We start from the raw sequence: 21,894 nt of genomic DNA, 5'->3' as shown, positions 1-21,894 counted from the left end.
GTCATATTTCAAAAAATACAGTTCTACTCTGTGAAGAGGAAAGTGAACAATAAAATGAAGTTCTTGCTATGTTTGAAAGAAGTCAAATATGAATTTATATTTTCATTCCAAAGAATTTTGAACCAAATTTGTCTAGTAAGAAATAACAACCTGGCATCTGATGACTTGATTTGGGGTTCACAGTATTCAGGATAGATGTGCTTGTGCATCTTTTTGAAGCTTGTGCTGTCCAAATATCATGAGAGTACTGACTAGAAATCAGTGGTGGGTTATGACCGGTACGCCCCGGTACAGGTGTACCAGTGCCTGCCGGGAACATCTATCCTGAATACTGTAAACCCCAAATCAAGTCATCAGATGCCAGGTACTATTCTGATACGGTGCTCTGGAGGGCCCGCCCGCCTGCCTGTACTCCTTACCGGTAAGTAAGGTTTTCGGGGCATCCACACATGCGCACGGAGGATACGGTGCCTGCGCAACGCTCCGCCAAGCAGCTGGAACATCACAGAGGTGTCGCAGAGTGTCACGGATAGTAAGTATGCATGCGTGCATGCTGCACGCGTTCGTGTGGTGAACGCCCAGCCCCATTGCACCATACCGGTTGCAACATGATCCGGAAGCCACCACTGCTAGAAATGCATGACTATGTAAGGATCAGAAATAAATCTAATTTCAACAAGCGCCAATCTCACCTAAATTTGCCATTTAGGGGGGAAAAAACTTACTCATACACATAATATAGCCTATCAGGAAAAGCTGGTGTAAGGAATTTCCTGGTCAGCGCTATCCTGTTTATCCCCACATACTTCCTGAATAGCTTGTACTCCAACCTTGCAGATCTTCACTCATCCAAAATAGCTTATACAGATTCTGTCCAACAAGATTTCTTTGGCGTCGGCTTTCCTGCTGGCAACTGGTGCTAATTATCTGCTAGAGAAAGCAGATGAACAGGATTAATATCTTCCATACTGCAGGGTTCACCAACTAGGGATCCTGATGGCAGTAGAAAAAGGGGGTAAATGATATAAAGTTCTTAATTCTAAAGGCTAGAAGGACCTTTTGAAAACAACAGGGGAATCCCTCTGGGGCACATTACCATAGAGATCCTTCTATTCTTTTCCATCCTGTGCTCTCTGTCACACATAACATTTCCCCTCTGACTTCATTCCAGTCTCAGTGCAGTCATCCAGCTATGTATGCCCATGAAAATGGAGTTATTCTACTACTGCAGTCCAACTTATTTTTGTGAAGCCAACTCATTTTTCTCCTATAAAGCATGGTCTATTTATAAACGTTTTAAAACCTAGTTTTGAGGTTATCATTTCTTTTCTTTACCTTTAATGATTAATCCAAAATGATAGCATATTATAATCCTATAGACTATGCACAGAATTATATTGAAGGCAATTTTCTTTTCAATCCTTCCTATTAAAAATTCTAATTCTGGCTTTAACAGAGTAACAGAGTTGAAAGGGATCTTTGAGGTTTTCTAATGCAATCCCCTGCTCAAGCAGGAGACCTATACCTTTTCAGACAAACGGCTGTCCTCTCTCTTTTTAAAAGCTTTCAGTGATGAAGCACCCATAACCTCTGAAGGCATGGCATTCTACTGGGTTATTGTTTTAACTATTGGAAAATTTCTCCTTCTGGTGCTTTAGAAAATAGGTTGATAACTTGGGCAAAGAACTTTGGCTGCATGATTGAGCTAGAAAAGTGGCAACAACCGTGGGAAAGGAACTATACATTAACCATGTCAAAGAAAACTTATACAAAATGTTTTATAGATGGCACACGTTACCAGAAAAATTAGCAAAGATGTTTAAAAGAAAAGTCAGGGAAATATTGGAAATGTCAACCAACAACAGGTTTTTATTATCATATGTGGTGGACATGTGCAGAAGCAAGGAAATGTTGGACTAAAATAAAAGTGTGGCTAGGGAAAATGTTATAACAAGAAATATAATTTAGACGAGAGATATTTTTACTAGGTATTATCCCAGAGTAGAAAGAGGATACTTATTTGATTATACATGTAATTACAGCAACGAGAATTGTATTTGCCCCAAATTGGAAATTAAATAAGTTACAGATGAAGAGATAATAAAAGATACTAGATTGTGCAGAGATGAACAGGTTGACACTGAAAATATAGGATAAAGAGAAATCAGTGTACTTCAAGACATGGGGAGATTTTATAATGGACTAGAAAAAAGAAGCTAGAAAAGAAAGTAAGGAGAAGATACAGAACCCAGAAAATGCACTATTAAATGAAAAAAAGGGGGGAGGGGGAAAACAGAAAAGAAAATATTAGATATACAAGTATTTATTCAAGAGCGAGATATAAAGGGGGGGGCGACATAGGATAGATTAGTGAAGGTAAGGGAATAAGAAATGATACTAAATTATATTTGGGTTTGCAGAAATACCATCGCAAGAAAACAAACTGAGATTTGAAAGAGACCCCTATAACAACAGAAAAAGAAAGGGATAGAGGAGGAGAGAATGAGAGGAAGAGAGGGGAAAGAAGAAAGTGGCAAGGAGAGGAAGGGAGAAGGGAGATAGAGAGAGGGGGTAGGAAAGGGAAGAGGAAGATGGAAATGGCTAGCCAACATCTTCTTAAAGACTTCCAACACTGGAAGTCTTTAAGAAAATGTTGGATAGCCATTTGTTTGAAACGGTATAGGTTTTCCTGCCTAGGCCAGGGGTTGGACTAGAAGACCTCCAAAGTCCCTTCCAACTCTGTTATTGTATTGTGTTGTAAGAGTAGGAGTAGGGGAGAGGTAATGGAAGAAGGAAGGGGGAGGAGACAAGGAAGGAAGGAAGTAGAGAAGGGAGGAAGGGAGAAAAGAAAGGGAAAATAAGGTGGTGTTACAACAGACGGAAGGGATGGTAAATAAAGCAACCCAAACTGTATATTCTAACTTATTAAATGGAATAACAAATGTATGACAAATGTAAAGAAGAATAACAATTATGTGAATGTATACTTAAAATGGTAAGAGAATAAAAAAAAATTGAACCTGCAAAAACAAAGGTTGACACCCCTCCCTCTTTGTGGCAACTTCTATATTGGAACACTGCTGTCATGTCACCTAATCCTTCTTTTTATTAGACTATACATACCCAATTCCTGCAAACATTCTTCATATGTTTTAGCTTCTAGACCTCTGATCATCTTTGTTATTCTTCTCTGCACTTTTTCCAACATCTTTTTTATATTGTGGCAACCAAAACTGGATGCAGTATCTTAAGTGTGGTCTTACCAAGGCCTTATAAAGCAGTACTAATACTTCATGTGATCTTGATTTTATACCTCTGTTAATGCAGTCTAGAATTGCATTGGCTTTTTTGGCAGCTGCAGCACACTGCTGGTTCATATTTAAGTGATTATTATCCACTAGGACTCCAAGATCCTTCTTGCAGTTATTGCTATTAAGCCACGTTTCACCTAATTTGTACTTGTACATTTGACTTTTCTTGTCTTTGTGTAAAACCTTACCTTTCTCTAGATTGAATTTCATTTTGTTATGATAGGGCCCAGTGTTCAAATCCATCAAGATCCATCTGGATCTTGAACCTATCTTCTGGGATATTAGCTATTCCTAACAGCTTGGTATCATCTGCAAATTTGATGAATTCCCCTTCTATCCCCTCATCTAACCATTTATGAAGATACTCTATTAAAGAGTACTCGGCTTAAAACAGGACCTTGGGGTACTCCACTGCTTCCTTCCCTCATGTAGATGTAGTTCCATTAAGGAATATATATTGAGTGTGGTTTGTCAGCCATCTACAAATCCATATGGTGCTGATGCAATCTAGCCCCCATTTTTCAGCTTACCAAGAAGTAGACTGTGGTCTACTTTATCAAATGCCTTATTAAAATCCAAATATACTATATCTTCGGAACAGTATTTGGCTGGTGTACTAATTTAGGTTTCCAGGATTGCAATGTCCATTTCTTACCAATTATATCATCTATCTCTAGGTCCAATGACATTTTTTTAAAGTTGTATAGTACTTCACTGTTCTGACCCATCTTCGATATTCATTTTTCTGCTACACTGGTCTCTCAGGCAGTGATAATCTGATTTACATTTCTTAGCAAACTTCTGCCTTCCTTCATGTTCCTTTTTTCTAGTTCCTTTATATTTTGATTATCAATCTGCCTAACTACCTAGATTTCCTTGCCTCTACCATCTCCATCAGATTCAAGGAGGCATACATTGTTTTTCTAACCGGATCAATATTTGGTTCCACCACAAAACCGCGGTAGACGAAAGTGCGCTCGACGAAAGCGCGTACGTGACATCATCACAGCGTGATGAAAACAGCACGCTGTGAGCGGTAAACTTAAAATTAACGTGTAAATCTAAACCTAACCCCCCCAAACCTAACCCTAAACCTAACCCTAAGCCTAACCCTAAACCTAACCCTATACCTAACCCTTAACCTAACGCTAAACCTAACGCTAACCCTTAACCTAACCCTAAACCTAACCCTAACGCTTAACGTAACCCTAAACCTAAACCTAACCCTTAACCTAACCCTAACCCTAACCCTTACCTTTATGTGAATCGGCTTGCTTTAAAAGCGCTTTTTAAAGTGCCCTTTTTTCTCCACGGTCGTATTTGTCGCGCTGCTGATGACGTCAGGTACGCGCTTTAATCGGGCGCGCTTTAGTGGACCGTGGTTTTGACGGGTCACGCAATATTTTGAATCCTATGCAAGTAATGCTCACCATGACTTCTTCCAGATACTAAAACATTTGTGAGCATCAGTACACATATTAAGTGAGCTAGTAGTGTACAGACAACAGATAATTTTAACAAGATACACTTTATATCCTAATAATATGAGGCATACAATTTTTGGGAGCAAATAAACTTTATTTAATCTATTTCTTTTAACTGGGTTCTGCCATGATTATGTCAGACCAATAAGTCACAATAAACTGACAAAAACTGAGTTCAGAATTTAACACTAAACTGAAACTAAACCATAGTGTATTATGACACTGCACAATATGTCTCAACCAAGTGATTTTATTTCTTCATTGCTAGTTAAATTATTATGCTATGTCATTTATTAACATCCAAGAAAAATGATAATTATGTTAACTTTAATGTACTCCCGTACTATCTTAAATATTTTCTCTTTTAAATGCATCTCTGTTAATTAGCATCTGCTTCAACTTACATAAACACTAGTGTCTTATCCAGTGCTCCTTATTAATGTTTGCATACAGCTTGAATAAACTTTAATGACCTAATAATATTAAATAGTTAATTTGACATGATATAAGATAGGACACTGTGCTGAAATAATCATAGAAATACTCTTGTAAAACATTGATGGTCTTCGCATATTCATGTAATATATGATAAAATTCATACAGATTATTCCACACTATGATTTGCTTTGCCATATTTTGAAGTAATCAGTTAATTTTCTCTCATTAGACACATAGTGGTCCATTAAACATACAATGGTCCAATTCATACAATATACAATGCCAAAACTATTGAAGGCATTTTTGTTCTTAGCTTGTTGAGTAAACTGGACCATCGTCTAGATCTTTGAAATATTTCAGTATATTAAAGTAAATATAAGAGTAATTCAGTTGCATTGGGAATAATATCTAGCACTTTAGTACAGATTATGCTGTAATTAATATTAAGCTTACAATTTAAAAATTGCTGAAAGCTCTTAGTGCAATGGAAGGCAAAAGCAGGGCTACTTGACTCTGAACTGGGCCTAAATCTGTCTAAAGCTCAGTAGCATTCTCAAGAAAGTGCACTTTCTATAATACCTTACCCCATATTTTTGCAAAATTTATATATACATTTAGAATGAGTCGAGTATTATCATAATAAAGGATATTGCGGGTCTTTATGATTCATTGCACCCCAGATCCTTTGCTGGGTTGTTACTGTAGTTACTCATTGAGGCATAAGATTTTATGTAATGCGGAAACTTTCTATAGATAGAAAAAAACTAAACAACTAAAACTTTTGTATGGGACACCAGAAAGGCTACTGGATCTTTTCTGTTTTTGTACATAAATATAGGAATGCTGTAAATGTAAGACAGAAAGGGGAAACATTACTTTAATCACAATATAGATGAAATGCAGATTATATAAAGAAAAAGCAAGAAACATTTATGAATTATATGAGTGAGTCATCAATTAAGCTTAATGAGGCACTTTTACTCTGAGCTATTTCAAGTTGTTCATATTAAATAATCCGACACAGAAGTGAATAATGCTCTTCATATGCACTTACACGCTTTTAATAAAAAATGTTACATATTTAATATTCTGTGAAATCATTCCATGGCCTTTTCATATAGAGGAAGGCCAGAGACAATACAGGACTTAAAATATAATCATAATTCAGTGATTGTGTTTTATGTAACAGCTCCAAGATGGTTTTGAAAAAACAACCATAATGCTGATGGTACAGATAGAGTTCCATAGGGACCAGAATCAAAGCCTTCTCCCTCCAAATGTAATACAGTATAAGGTTTCCATTTGGAGTCAAAGAATGAATTCTTTCCTGTGATAAGGTGCAAATAGGGAGCAGACTGTATATAACTGCTTTTTTCTTCCTAAAATTGCAGTTAACCCTTAGATCATTTTCAAAATATTATTTTCAGTCTCTTTATAGCACTTCTCTCAGAAACTGAGAAGCACAGATAATCTGCAGACTCTCCTCTCATTTTGTTCTCCCCATCAAGAGAAAACCATCAGTATCCACAACTGGTTGCTTAGAACTTGTGAGCCAAGCTATTTTATGTAATGGCCTGACCGCAGCCGGTAGGGTTAAATTGAGTTATGATTCTTGCTGCATCAAGTTAAATTTTCTCTGCTGTGAAATAAAGTTGCCTTAATTGGAAATTGTATGGAGTGCCAAAATTCTCATCCAGCAGGCAGTTGCCTCTGACAGCTGAGTTTATGTGACAAAAGGTAGCAGATACTTACAGAGTGGGCATGTCTAATTTTCTGCTTCACTGCCAAACAATTTGACCAGAATATCTTGCCTTTCAAAGGAGTGGGCTTGTACTCTGATTCAGGCAGCAAAATGGCCATAGTAGCAAAAGAATATTAAAACTGTAATTACTGCATTTAATCTAAAACATGCTTGTTGTTGAGCAAATAATAGTGTTCAACCCAGAGTAATTATTTTAATTCAGTTAATTTTAGCATTTTAAAAAATTGATAACGTTTTATTTGTTGTTTTGCTCTTCAAAATGTTTTCTTTTTAAATGTACTTTAAATATGCGATGTGCATACATATCATAATAAAATGTGACGATCAAAAAAATAACATTCTTCTCAGCTTTTTTTCTTTAGTCTCTTGAAAACTTTTTTTTTCAGTTTTAGAAATATCTTTATGAAAGAGCATGATAAGAAAAGAAAAGCTGGTGGTAGAACCAGCATCAGATTTGCTGGTCTGAGTTTAAGACCAACAGTAAAGCCAGATGTCAGTAAGAAGTCCATTATGGCCAGATTTGATTAAAAGCAGGAAATGAGCAAATGACCTGCCTGTTGCATGCAGTGATGTATAACACATATAGTGAAACAGACAATATTTCTTCTTTTGGGAGGAACACACACACACACACACACACACACACACACACACACACACACAGAAACCAATGAGCAGGTCTCATTCTCTGCAGTTTGCTTTCCTTCTGATAGCTCGCCCATGCAGATCTGAACTGTGGATACAGTGTCAGCTAAGTCCTTCAGCAGACCATTTTCAGTTATCAGTAGATTCTGTTTTGCAGATCTGGCCAATTTTCAGACAATTCAAATAGATATATTTCTTGGTCTTCAAACTACTGTTTGTTTTCAAACAAACTAATGAAGAAACTAAGCTGAAAAGTGGATACTTCAATAAAACAACAATCTAAAATAATGTTCATACCAATCATGAAAGAGAGATAAAAATTATGGAAAGGCCTTCATGGTTCCCAGTCTTAAATATTACTGAAAATCGGTTGAAAGATCTCATAACACAGTCCTTGTATGGAGACCAGAGGTGGTATTCAGCAGGTTCGGACCAGGTCTGGAGAACCAGTAGCGGAAATTTTGAATAGTTCGGAGAACCGTTAAATGCCACCTCTGATTGGCCCCGCCTCCATCTATTCTCTGCCTCCCAAGTCCCAGCTGATCGGGAGAAAATGGGGATTTTGCAATAACCTTCCCCTGGAGTGGGGAAGGAATGGAGTATCCTTCCCCTGCCACCCCCACCAAGCCATGCCAGCCCATCAAGCCACGCCCATAGAACTGGTAGTAAAAATTTTTGAATCCCATCACTGATGGAGACCTAAAAATCTTTTTGAGTTAGAAGATCTCTAGAAAGAAGAATGAGGAAAAATCCAAAAGCAAGAATAGAAAGATATTTAGCAGGTTACAGAAAATATTGTAAAGCTGTTATTCTGTCAAAGGGAGTGTTACAAAGTATTAAACTGAAAGAGTATCTATACTTTTCATCCACTATGTTCAAACTTTAAACTATTGTACATAGTGATATGCATTGGAATTTGCAGAAGGGTCTTGTGTTTAACTTTTTACCATGTATTGGTGGCGACAGCTTCTGTTCACTCAGGAATTTGTGGACTCATGCAATTTGATCCTAAGTGCCTTTTATTTACAACTATATCCTGACACTCTGGTTGGTATAGACATGTATGTTGGGATTAAAAGGGAGCTAAACACAGTGATAGTCCAAGTGTTCTAATCCTAAACTATATTTTTGGTAAGTGTCACGATCACTATATTGGTCTCATTGCAATATCAGTAAGATGTCATTGTTTACCATAGCCTATCATTTTATTTAAACTTACAGATGGCATGGACCAGGGGTTTAACATTAGTACAGTTGAATAAATAGCTGAAATCTAGTATAATTCAGGCTGCAGCCTAAACAAATACTCTCATTTTTTAAACAGTTTATTTATATATTTTCACATTACATACATAAATGCTTAGTGAACAGTGTATTGTCTGAATCAAATTATTAATATACAATAATATTTTCCCCTCCTAATTTCTACGTCTACTGTCCAACCATTTATAAAACAAGCCCCATGTTCGAAAATACTCTGTATCTTCTTTTTCTTTTATTTTTAATGTCAATCTGTCCATTTTTTTAAAAGTTTTTTTATTTTTTCATTTTCATACAAGTAACCAACATTGTTTTATATTATTAAATATTTACACCAATTCATCTTACCATCAATCCCCAAGAATGATTATTGGCTCTTCTGCTCTTTTCCATAGACCATATTTGTACCTTATCCATCACTTTCTTCTCCCTCTCTCCTCCTCCTCCCTACCTCCTTTCTTCCCTCTGTCATCCTTTCTCTACTTCCTCTTCCCCTCTCCTTCTCCTCTCTCCCCTTTCCATTCTTCCTTTCTCTCCCCCTCTCCCCCTCTCTTTCCTAACCCTCTCTTCCTCCCTTTACTTTCTTCCCCACTTTTCATTTCATTTACTTGATGTATTTCAGCTTCTGAGCGGGCTCCATTTTATGTTGATGGTATTTATAATTTCATTTCATTAAACATCTTTAATTTTAACATATATCCTCCCCCTTTTTTGAAAGAAAAACAAAAAGTATACATATATAGCAATTATATTTTTAAACACACACACCCAACCTATTTTTGGCCGAAATGTGGACCTGGTTACAATTCCCAGCTATTCATAATATTGTATAGTTATATATCATTACATGCCCCAATTTTTAGTTCTGTCTTTATATCTCAATAATTTTCCATTATAAGTATGTTTCATGTTCCCGCTCCATTTTTCCATATCTTAACTTAGCTTACATTTAATTGTCTTTAAATAACAATCCTTGCTGTTCAATGCTCGTTAGAATTCTGCTAGTCTGTTATGTATAATAACAGGCAATACACACTTCACTTTTGTTCATCTTAAGAATTCTTATATTTCATAGATTTTGACCTATGTTTAATTCTTTCCATTATCATATTCAATCAATTAGCAACTCAGTTTAATTAGCATGTAAAAGAATAAATCACATACCTCTACTTTATATTCTCCACATAACAATTTCTAAATATCTGATTTCTTCCTAGTAAGTCTTTTATCCCAAATTCTAAACTGTTTTTTCTTTCTTGGTATATCTTTCTTCTTCCCCACCCACTCTGCATCTTTTGGCATATCCTCTGTCTCCCTGTCTTCTCTTCCTCTTTTCTCTTATCACTCCTTTTCCCCCCTCTTTCTTTTCTCCTCCTGTCTCTTCCCTTTTCTTTGTTGGGACATATCTGCCCTTTTCAATTTTCCCTATGCCACTGTCAAACCCAGTGAAATCTTTTGTCTGCTTTTTATTTTCCTTCATTTCTACCATTTCATTACCCTCCCCCTCTTCTTCCCTCATTTCCTGCATCTCCTCAGTTTCTAACTTCAAGATTCTATTTAGGCTTAATTTTAATGATTTATGCATTTTTTTAATAATTTGACATAAATCTTCAAATTCCCACCTTTCCATAATGTCCAGTTCCAAGATTACAATTAGTTATACAGTTAATTATAATTTAAGTTCCAGGTTTTCCAAGGTTTCTTCTTATTTCACAATTCTGATCCAGCATATTCCCATTCAGCTAAAATGGACAGGAAGAAAAGGGGGAGCCATCTTAATCACTTCACTTTCTTTGTTCTTTGCTCTGGCAAATGGTTCCATATTGCGTCAACTCGATGATTCCCAGAAATACAGCGCGATATTTTTTAATCCAGTTTTAAATCCAGAGAAGATAGGATTATGAGTGGAGTAAATAGTGCTTTTTCTTGATTTTTTTCCTTGTTACTTTCCACCTCTCATTGATTAGTTGCTTAAGGTATGCATATTAGAATAAACTCAAACAAAGCAAGTCTCCTTGGTATGTTTTTAAGTTTCGTTTCTCCTATCCTTTCCCTTTATAGAATTCCCAATTGTCAATTAATCTCTTTTAAAGACACAATCTTTTCAAATCCAAAATTCAAAGTTTGTATTTCAATGAGTTAGTCAATTCCCTGTTTTGTCATTTCTGTCTCCAAGTTATTTAAAACAAGCAGTTCTATTTGGGCTTAATGATTTGAAACACAATTCCCCCCCCTTCTTTCTTTTCTTTCTGCCAAAATCCCAATTTATCCGTCAATATTATTTATACTCACAAGATTCTTTGCCTTTTCCAGATTCTGATTTATGCCAATTGGTTAATTAAATCTTCTTACCAGGTTTCACATTCCATTCATACACCGCTCCTGCTCAAATGTTTAGTCCAGAAGCCCCTGACTTGATAGCAGCCATGCTGCCTCCCCCGACGCTGATTCAGAGAGCTAATCTCTGACCTATGAGGAACCTGTTACATTCCTTTGGGTATAATGAGACGCAGCTCCTTCTTCACTTTCTCTCCAGGAAAGTTCCAATCCGAAGATCAATCAGCATCAGTTTGTCAGACAGAATTTATGTGAGGCTCTTCAGAACCCATGTTTTTTTCTGTCTGTCTCATTGAGGTACTTCTGGTCAGTCCCTAAAACACAATTTCAAGCAAAAAAGGATCATTTATATAAGACACTTGAAAGTGAAATTTTGGAAGAACCTGTTTGGAAAACAGCAAGAAGCAAAATGGATCAAGCAAGTTGAAAGTGACTGGAAGATGTTCACATAACAAAAGAAATGTTGCAAAACAAGCAAAGAATATAAAAAACTGGAAAAAAACTGGACCTGCATGGATTCTGGTTGCATACAAGATTAGCAAACCAAATGAATCAGGTTCTGAAAACATCAGAAAGTGAAAAATGGCTAACAACTGGAAGAACGTTTTTGATTCAGAAGATGTAGAAAGGGGAAATAAACCTGAAAATTACAGGCCAATCACTTAATGTCAACAACATGCAAATTACTTACAGGCATTATTGCAAAGCAATTTATGGATATCTTTTTACCTGTAGAACAGAATTGGTGTTGCAAAAATTCAAGAGGAACCAAAGACCAACTGATAATAAGCTGGTTTTGAAGAATTCAAAGAAAAAACAAACAAATTTGTTCATGGTCTGGCTTAATCATAAAAAAGCATTTGATGTGGGCCCTTACAACTGGATTGAGAAATGCTTAGACATTTTTGGAATTAGCAGCAACATCCAAAAATTCTTGAAGACTTCCATAACACTTTGGCAAACTAAATTGATGGCCTGTGGAGAAGAACTTGGTGAATTTGACAAATCTTCAAACGAGAAATCTTCCAAAATGACTCATTGTCATTTTGTCATTCAAAATGACTCTGTTATTTGTACTTTCGATGGTGCCACTAACAGGCATTTTGAACAAAATAAACTGTGGGTAAGAATTGGCAAAAAAAGGTTGAAAATTTAACATTTGCTCTACATGGATGATTAAAAACTTCTTGGAAAAACAAAAGTTGAATTGAGCTCACTGCTGAAAGGCACTGAGGAGTTTAATAGACACATTGAGATGCAATTTGGCATTGACAAATGTGCAACAATTGTTGTTAAGGCAGGAAAAATTGTTGAAGATGATGAATTTGAACTTGATAAAAGCAGTAACACCAGAAGAATGGTACAACTACTTAGGAGTTTTGGAAGCTTCAATATGTTGTACATCCAAGTCAAAGAAGTTACTACAACAAAATACATAGAGTCCAGAAAAGTTTGAGACCAAAGCTAAGTGGAGGAAATATCATAACGGCAATTAACATCTGGGCAGTGCCTGTAATGCGATGCCCAGCTGGAATAATTGATTGGACTCAGCTAGAACTTGATAACTTAGATTAAAATTCAAGAAAACTAATGAAATTCATCATACTCTGCACCCAAAAAGTGATATTGATCTATTGTAATTGCCTAGATGTCATGGTGGCAGAGAACTCTTACAGGTGAAACAAACTGTAGAAGTGGAAAACACTGCTTAAATGACTATGTAAAAAAAGTAAGAGAGTCCCTGCTGAAGGAGGTGAACTTCAAGGGAAACTTCTTGAAAACAGTAAGATTGAAAGCAGAATATCAAAATGAAACAATTGAGCATTGCATTTCTAACTGGAAAAAGAAGCCTTCACAGTCAATACCTGAAGGACACTGAAGGAAAGGTAGATACAAAGCTAAAATGGAGCTGGATGATATCAGGGGTGCTAAAGAAAGAAACTGAAGGCTTCATTTTGGCTACCTAAGAATAAGCCCTGCAGTCCAATTCCATGAAAGCTAAAATTCAACATGTCAGTAACAACAGCAAATACCACTTAAGCAACAAGAAAGATGAGACAGTGGATCACCTTATCAGTGGCTGTAGTAAAATCTCACAAACTAACAGCATCATGATCAAGTATCATGATCAAGCATTTACAGCATCATGATCAAGTTGCCAAAATCATACATTGGAAGCTTTGCCAGAAGTTTGAGTTCAAATAAGGGGTGAGTTCTGGCAGCCACTATTGCCGTTTTGCTTGTGTGCATGCCGTACATGTGTGTGTGCATGCACGTGCTTGATACGTGCTGTGCATGCATGCACACTGCAATTAAAATTGTTCTGCACATGCATAGAACTGAAAAACAAATGGCGCTGCCTGGAGAACAGGTTTGGGGGCATGGCAGACCTGGGCCACTGCCAGTTCCAGCGACACAGACCGCCAAACCACTACCGGTTCAGGTGAACCAGTAGGATCTGGTAGGAACCCACCACTGCTTCAAATGTAGCAAATATTACTCGGAACATCAAATTGATGTTCTGAGACTTTCAAATCCAAACAGACAGACATCTGGCCCACAACACGCCTGACATCAATATTGTGGAAAATAAAAAAGTCTGATTCATTGATACTGCAAAACCAGATGATGCACGAATTAAAGAGAAAAAACTAGAAAAAATAACAAAATACTACAATCTTCAAATTGAGGTTGAGCAATTGTGGAGGAAGAAATCAATAGTTTTACTAATAGTAATAGAAGCCCTTGGAGCAATACCCAAAGGGTTGTCTAGATACATGGAAATTTTGAAGTTATCAGACCTGAATATTCTGACTGCAAAAAACCACCTGACTCAGAGCTTCTTATATACTCAGACATTACCTTAACAGCTCTTAGGTTCTTGGTTAGGACTTGAAATATTAAGTTTTTACCAATCCAGACTGTCAATCAAATTGAAGATTAAATCAACAACAGCAACTTGGAAATGGTTAAGATCAGGAGTACTGAAAAAAGTAATAGAAGGCTTTATTTTGGCAGCTCAAGAACAATCCTTAGCCACAAATTACATGAATTCAAAAATTCAGTATGTTACCACCAATAGCAAATGTCGCCTCTGTAATGAGAAAGATGAGACAGTCAACCATTTGATCAGTGGGTACAGCAAAATTTCACAAACTGACTACCAACAATGCCATGACCGAGTTGCTAAAATCATTCACTGGAAATTGTGCCAGAAGTTTGGATTTGAGTACAGCAAAAAGCACTGGGAACATCAGGTTGAGAAGGTTCTAGAGAATGAAAAAGTCAAGATCTTGTGGGATTTCAGAATTCAGATTGACAGGCACTTGGCCTACAATACACCTGACATAACAATATTTGAAAAGAAAAAAAGTTTGGTTCATTGACATTGCAATACCTGGTGAGGCACGAATTGAAGATAAGCAACATACATACATACATACATACATACATACATACATACATACATACATACATACATATTGAAGTTATATATTGCAAATTGAGGACTGTGGAAAAAGAAACCAATTGTTGTCCCGATTGTAATTGGAGCCCTTGGAACAATATCTAAATGGCTACCTCTCTATTTGGAAATTCTAAATTTATCAGACTTGAACATTCTGATTCTAAGGTACCTTGGGATCAATCTCAAAACAACTGGAGCACCATTTGAACACCATAGGTATTGACAAATTTGCCATCAATTGCAGAAGGTTATGCTTTACTTGGAACAGCTTCCATCCTGCGGCAATATCTATAACACCATCAAACATCCCGGTCCTTGGTAGACAAACATGTCAAATCCAGTCTGAACATCTGGCTGACTATGTGCTATTCCAAAAGCACTGGAATTACATTTAAAACAGTTAAACATTGACAAAATCACCATCAGTCAAATGCAAAAAGTCGCACTGCTTGGATCTGCACGCATATTACAAAAATACCTTACGACGTCCTAGGCCCCTGGATGGGGCCCGACTAGTAACCAATGCCAAATCCGGCGAAACAACTGGCCGCTGTGATACAATTGTATAATAATAACAATAATAATAATGAACACCCAACCAAGAACATCCACAGTGATGATAAGTGGCTTCAAAATGGCAGGCAGAACTAAGCCATTGAAGTTCAGCACATGTATGTGCAATCCATATGATTTGTGTTAAAAAGAGATGGGGCTTTGATCACCCTGTTGCTCCCTCCATTTGAACTGACTGTTGCTGCATATGGTCCCATCTCCAAGCTGCCCTTCTCCAGCACATGTTCAGCAGAAAAATGAGGGGCTGGTTTTCATGATGGTAGGAAATGCAGGAAGGGAGAAGGACAAGTGAAAAACTACCCACTGCTAACTTGATGCCACTCCTCATTACATTTCAGTGTTGGGCCTTTTTGCTGAGATGCAGTAATGCTAGGCTGTGGGTCAGCATGAGTTATTTCAATATCTTTTCCATCAAAGAAGGGAGGAAAGCACATTTGTGTATCTGTGGGGATTTAACCCTAGGCTGCATCCTAATCTTAATCCTACTCAGAGTGTGCCTGATTTTTCTAGCAAAAAAAAATATGCGTTTTCAGTGGTGACTTTTTAAAATAACTGTGCTGAGTTCAACATTTTGTTCACTATAAACTTTTTTTTAAAGGTAGCTAATGTTTTAAATTTAGTAAAAATATTTTTTCTCTCTCTTCCTTATATTCTTGAATTGTGGAAGTGTTCAATGAATTATTTGTAAAAATAATAAAGATGGGTTACAAATAAGTAAATATCTGTATCATTTATTTATTTCAAGTTTATCTTGCAGGGTTTTTGTGAATGTATAGTAGGAGATGGAAATTAAGAATGCATCCATAGTCCCTTACAATTAAAGCAGATTTGAAAAGAGGGATAAAATAGTTGTACAGTAGTTGCATCTGCAGTTAGTGGATCTATCCCAATATATACTATGTAGCCTATGTAGTGTTTATTGGAGTATCTTTTAAAAGATCAGAGGAGGCAAAAATAATGATCCACAAAAAATAAAAATGTATAGCACAGAAACTAATAAATATGTGTTTTGAAGTATTATGTAAAATATGTGTGACATGAAAAGTAAGAATATATTGCAATGTGGAATTTTCTTCTTCAGAATGCCAGACAACTGCACTCTTTTCTAGCAAATGTCATTCTATTCCTGCATTTTGGATTTGATATTTTCCCCATTTTAATATATGCAGTTCCAATTGGAGCTTTCTGACTCTTGGGGATTCTGACCACCACCAGCCTATGGAAAATTTTGTGCATTTCTGCAAGGCCTAGCATTTTCTTAAGTCTGCTGATACCTCCCTCTAATAGATAGATGATGTCAATTTGATTACATAAACATCTAAATAGAAAATAGGGTATAATATGATCTGAGCATAGAGAGCTGACTGAAGGCAATTAATGTAATTCCTTTGCTAGAGAGAGGTAGGTAGGTAGGTAGATAGATGATAGATGATAGATAGATAGATAGATAGATAGATAGATAGATAGATAGATAGATAGATAGATAGAGGTGTGTGACATGTCAGTGGATTTGCCACAAACCCTCTGATGGAATATTAATGAAACAAAAAAGACTGTGTAGAAAATGCAAAGAAGTAAAAATACTTTTGTTTATATCCTAAGCCCAGGGATATGACTATATGGATGTGCTGAACAAATATTCTCAACATGTTCTAGAAACATATCAGACAGACAGAGTTCAGTCCTGGGGTTTTTCCAAGTCCATGTTGATCTTAGAAATTCCAGACAACTAACAGGTACTTCCCTCCTTTGCAGAACAAGCAGGCCCCACTACAGAAGTCAAAATTAGAGAGGCAAGAAATCAGAGCTGACCAGAGGACAGAGATGGGAGAAACATCTGACCTTGACATTCTGCTTTTCTCCAGCCTTTAGGCACACTTTAATTTGATTCCTTCTGCAAATAACTGGACCAACATAGTATCCCATATTCTCTACCATCTCTTTCCAAATCTGTCTCCCCACTCCCACACCCCAGTCTGTTTTCTTGAATTAAGTTTGGAGCGCATCAGTTTTCATATTATTTTCCCCTTCTATCTCACAAGAATATGTAACATGTGCAATGCATAGGGTGAAAAAAAATTAATATTTGTATAGCATTTTATAAGATTCAGAATTTTGCATATGCATGATTTAGTTGTAAATTTTATTACATGATTACCCCCATCACCCACATAGCAGATGGGAAAGAGACAGGTTCATATAAGACTACTCCTAAAGTTAATGGCAGAACTATGATTCATCAAATAGGAGATTTCTGCTTCACAATTCAGACTTTTTGCCAGTTGACTAACCATATTGTATGCAACAATGGCCAAGAATCCATTCTGGTAAATCAAAGTTTTTTAAAAATCTCTAACCTACCTTCCATCCTTCCACGTCATTGCCTGAGCCAGAACTCCGAACAGCCATGAAGGGAATACAGTATGGCAAACTTCACCTTGCCCTTCTGTCAGAGATGTAAAATATTGTGCTCTCCTGGTTTCATCTTTAGATGCAGGAACAATGTGGCAGGGTGATGGAAATAGGGGAATTTGTCTGGAATAGCTCTGGATGGGGGAATAGAAAGAGTTTGAAGTGGTGGTGATTTGAGTCCTCCCTCTTTAAATGTTGAAACATATTCTGTTTATTTTCAAAATACGATATTGTACACTGGCCCTGTTCTATTTGGGCACTCTTGTTCATTGTGCAGAATGGAGTCCTGGACATTTCCCTTCATTGTACAATTGGATTGCTTTTTAATTTCTGCAGAAATCATATCAGATGACTGTCAAGCATCAAATAAAGTTGGTACATGCTTGAAAGACTTCATTTCAGCCCTCTGTCCTTGATAATAGCAAGATATTTAGGCATGCTGAAGTACAGATAGTCCTCTATTTACAACAATTCAATTAGTGATCGTTCAAAGTTACAAAGGCACTGAAAAAAGTGACATGACCATTTTTCATGCAACCATTGTAACATCCTCATTGTCACATGATCAAAAGTCAGATTCTTGGCAGCTGGCATGAATTTATGATGGTTGCAATGATCCCAGGATCACTTTTGTGAACTTCTGACAAGCAAAATCAATGAGGAAAGCAGATTATATTGTTGTTGTTGTTGTTTATTATCATTAAGTGTTGTACCTTATGATTCATGACAAATGTATTTTTTCTTTTATGTACACTGAGAGCATATGCACCAAAGACAAATTCCTAGTGTGTCCAATCACACTTCACCAATAAAGAATTTTATTCTATTCTATTCTATTTCTATATAATATGACAGATTCACTTAACCATCTTACTAACTTAACAACCACTATGATTCACTTAACAACTATGGCAAGAAAGGTCATAAAATGGGGCAAAATTGGCTGCTTCTGTCAATTCCAGTTGGGAGTGATAAAGAAAGCAATCCCAGACATTATAGCACACTAAATTGAGGAAAAATCAGTGAGCATAGTAACATGGTTGGTGATTATTAACTTTTATTGTCCTCATTAATTTTATTGTCTAATCAAAGGGCAGGCCATGCTAATGAGAATGAACTAGGAAAAATTGCAACATGTAGTCCTCGATTTACAACAGTTTGTTTAGTGATTGTTGAAAGTTACAATGGCGCTGAAAAAAGTGACTTATAACAATTTTTCATACTTACAAAAATGGCAGCATCCCCATAGTTCCGTGATCAAAATTCAGATGCTTGGCAACTGATTCATATTTATGACAGTTGTAGTGCTCTGGGGACCTTCTGACAAGCAGTCAATGGGGAAGCCAGATTCATTTAACAACCATGTTATTAGCTTATCAATTGCAATGATTTACTTAACAACTGTGGCAAGAAAAGTCATAAAACTCACTTAAATGTCTCACTTAGCAACATACATTTTGGGCTCAATTGTGGTCCTAAATCAAGGACTACCTGTACAGTAGAAATATAATTCAAGGGAAGTGTTTATGATGATAAAGTGACAGTTGTGAAGACTTCAATATATGGGCACATAACATATTTGTCTTTGGAAAAATATTGATATTTTTAGGCAGAGTATATGGTGGCCTAGCCATTTCAATTGTAGAGCCTTCTGAGTGTGTTTCCATTGTAATCTCTAGTAACATTTTTCAGACTTTGCAACTCCAAGATTTCTGGATTTGAACTCCCTGAATTCTGGGAATTGAAGCAGGGGTGGGTTCCGGCAGGCACTACTGCCGGTTTGCTTGTGGGTGCGTTGTGCGTGCATGTGCAGTGAAATAAAAATTGTTCTGCGCATGCACAAAAGCAAACAACAAGATGCCGGTACCTATGGCACACTTGGACAATTGGTTCAGGGGCGTGGTAGGCCTGGATCACTGCTGGTTCCAGCAACCCAGGCTGCAAAACTATTACAGGTTCAGCCGAACCGGTCCGAACAGGTAGGAATCCACCACTGAATTGAAGTCAACACATTTTAAGTTGCCAGTTTGAAAAAACTTGCTTTAATATGCTCACCAATTTAGCCCATCTCTTCTAATTGAAATCATTGTTTTGTACTTCACATCCTTCAGATTAATTAAGTCACATTAATCAAGTTGTTCTGTTTTCCTTTATTCCTTTCCACAGCTTGTGCACCATCATTTGAATAGCAGTGTGCCGCATATAATGCCACCAAAATCTCATTCTGAAGATCCTTTCTTCATTGTGGAAACCATTTGCATCTGTTGGTTCTCCTTTGAACTCCTGGTGCGATTCCTAGCCTGCCCAAGTAAGCCAGCTTTCTTCAAGGATATCATGAACATGATTGATTTTATAGCTATCATCCCTTACTTTGTTGCCCTTGGTACAGAGTTTGCACGCCAGCGTGGGGTAAGTCAACCTGCCATGTCATTGGCTATCCTCAGAGTCATCCGGTTGGTGAGAGTCTTTAGAATCTTCAAACTCTCCAGACACTCCAAAGGATTGCAAATCCTAGGTCAGACACTTAAAGCCAGCATGAGGGAACTGGGCTTGCTCATCTTCTTCCTCTTCATTGGAGTCATTTTGTTCTCCAGTGCTGTCTATTTTGCAGAAGCTGATCATGAACAATCAAATTTCTCCAGCATCCCTGCTGCCTTCTGGTGGGCTGTGGTTACCATGACGACTGTAGGATATGGTGACATGTACCCTGAAACTATTGGAGGCAAAATTGTGGGGTCTCTTTGTGCCATTGCTGGAGTACTCACTATCTCACTTCCAGTACCTGTCATTGTCTCCAACTTCAGCTACTTTTATCACCGAGAAACTGATTGTGAAGATCAAGGTCAATACACCCACATTACAACATGCCCATATACCCCACCACCATCCCCAGAACTTGCTGCCATCCAGAGAAAAGTTCATATTCATGAGAAAGCTCTACATAGAGAGAAACATGGTGACAAAGAACTTACTGTACCCAATTCAGAATTTCTAGATGGTATGGTACCTATAGGCAATTCAGAAGCACCCAACAAACGTCTTGTGACCCAAGTTTGATCATCTCATCCACCCAAGCAATTCTTGTCTGCTACATGACTTTCTTTACTTCATCTCAGTGTATTTAACTTGAAAGTTCTGCATAATAAGGCCATGAGCAAGAAGTCTGACCTGTTGTTGTGCTTAAAAACTTGTAATGGGTTCAGAGATTAATTTAGAGGGGAGGGTTTGGAATGGGACAAATTACAATGGGCTGCCAAAGGATCAGACTATATATAATAAGAAAAATGAATTAAATCACAAAGAGGCAGTTCAACAAACACATACTGTATTCTGCCATATTGTTCTTTCCTAAGTTGGGAGTTGTAATCAGTCATCAAAAAAGGCTCTTTCTGCTTCTTTTATTTCCCTTTACCCCGTTACCTACCATCCTTATGTGACTCAAAAGGGCACGAACATGCCTTCCTGAAACCACAGTACTGTGTTCTTGGGTTACATCTGCTGGATCGTTCAATGGAACATACCCAGGACAAGCAGACCCCAAATAGCAAGTGTGGGGATAAATAAGGGAGTGCTATCAGGCAGTCATTTTTGATTCAGGATATTACAAGCAACATTGTCATCATACTAAGAAGGAACTGTAAATACATCTGTAAGAGAAGGCCTGTTGCTACTCTGCTGCTGCTGCTGCTACTGCTGTTGCTACTACTACTACTACTACTATTTCTACTACTACTAGTACTTCTACAGGTTTTCATCAGCCTACTTTCCTAACATAGGACTTCTTTACTTAGATTATACAACAGATAATTTGCCTTCATGTTTCTGGGAATTTACTTCGAAAATTGCTCTTGTTTTTTAAGCAATAGCAAAACCATACTAGTTGTATAATGTGTTTTAGAAACTACTTTATTATTTCTGTAATTTAATGCAATCCTCTTCTCAGCACATTCTTCTATTTCCATGTTCAGTCTCCTACAAAGAAAAAGGATAATTTAATATAACATTGAAACTAAGATCAACCCTGTTAACTATACCTCAAACCAGCCCAACTTTTTAAAAAAGCAGGGTAAAGGAGCTTAGGTTGAGAAACAGACATTGTGTGGGTGCACATGTGCATATCTTTGAGACACATTGACTTGTGTCAACTACTAGGATTAGTCTGTCCAGGTTTTCCAAAAATTGGAAGTGGTTTTCTATTACCTTCTT

General features: G+C 37.0%; 1 protein-coding gene across 1 annotated transcript in view; it reads left to right on the top strand.

Moving 5' to 3' along the window:
• KCNA7 (potassium voltage-gated channel subfamily A member 7) overlaps window positions 1-20,745 on the top strand; it is a 28,022-nt gene extending 7,277 nt beyond the window's left edge. Inside the window, exon 2 of the mRNA XM_032237654.1 lies at window positions 19,855-20,745. Coding sequence (XP_032093545.1) covers window positions 19,855-20,745 — 891 coding nt within the window. The remainder of the gene's footprint in view (window positions 1-19,854) is intronic.
• Window positions 20,746-21,894: the final 1,149 nt, after the last annotated feature.

Source organism: Thamnophis elegans, chromosome Z (assembly GCF_009769535.1).
Source record: "Thamnophis elegans isolate rThaEle1 chromosome Z, rThaEle1.pri, whole genome shotgun sequence".
Taxonomy (NCBI): Eukaryota; Metazoa; Chordata; class Lepidosauria; order Squamata; family Colubridae; genus Thamnophis; species Thamnophis elegans.
Note: the sequence above shows the minus strand (reverse complement) of the source record. Positions and strands in the feature narration are given on the sequence as shown.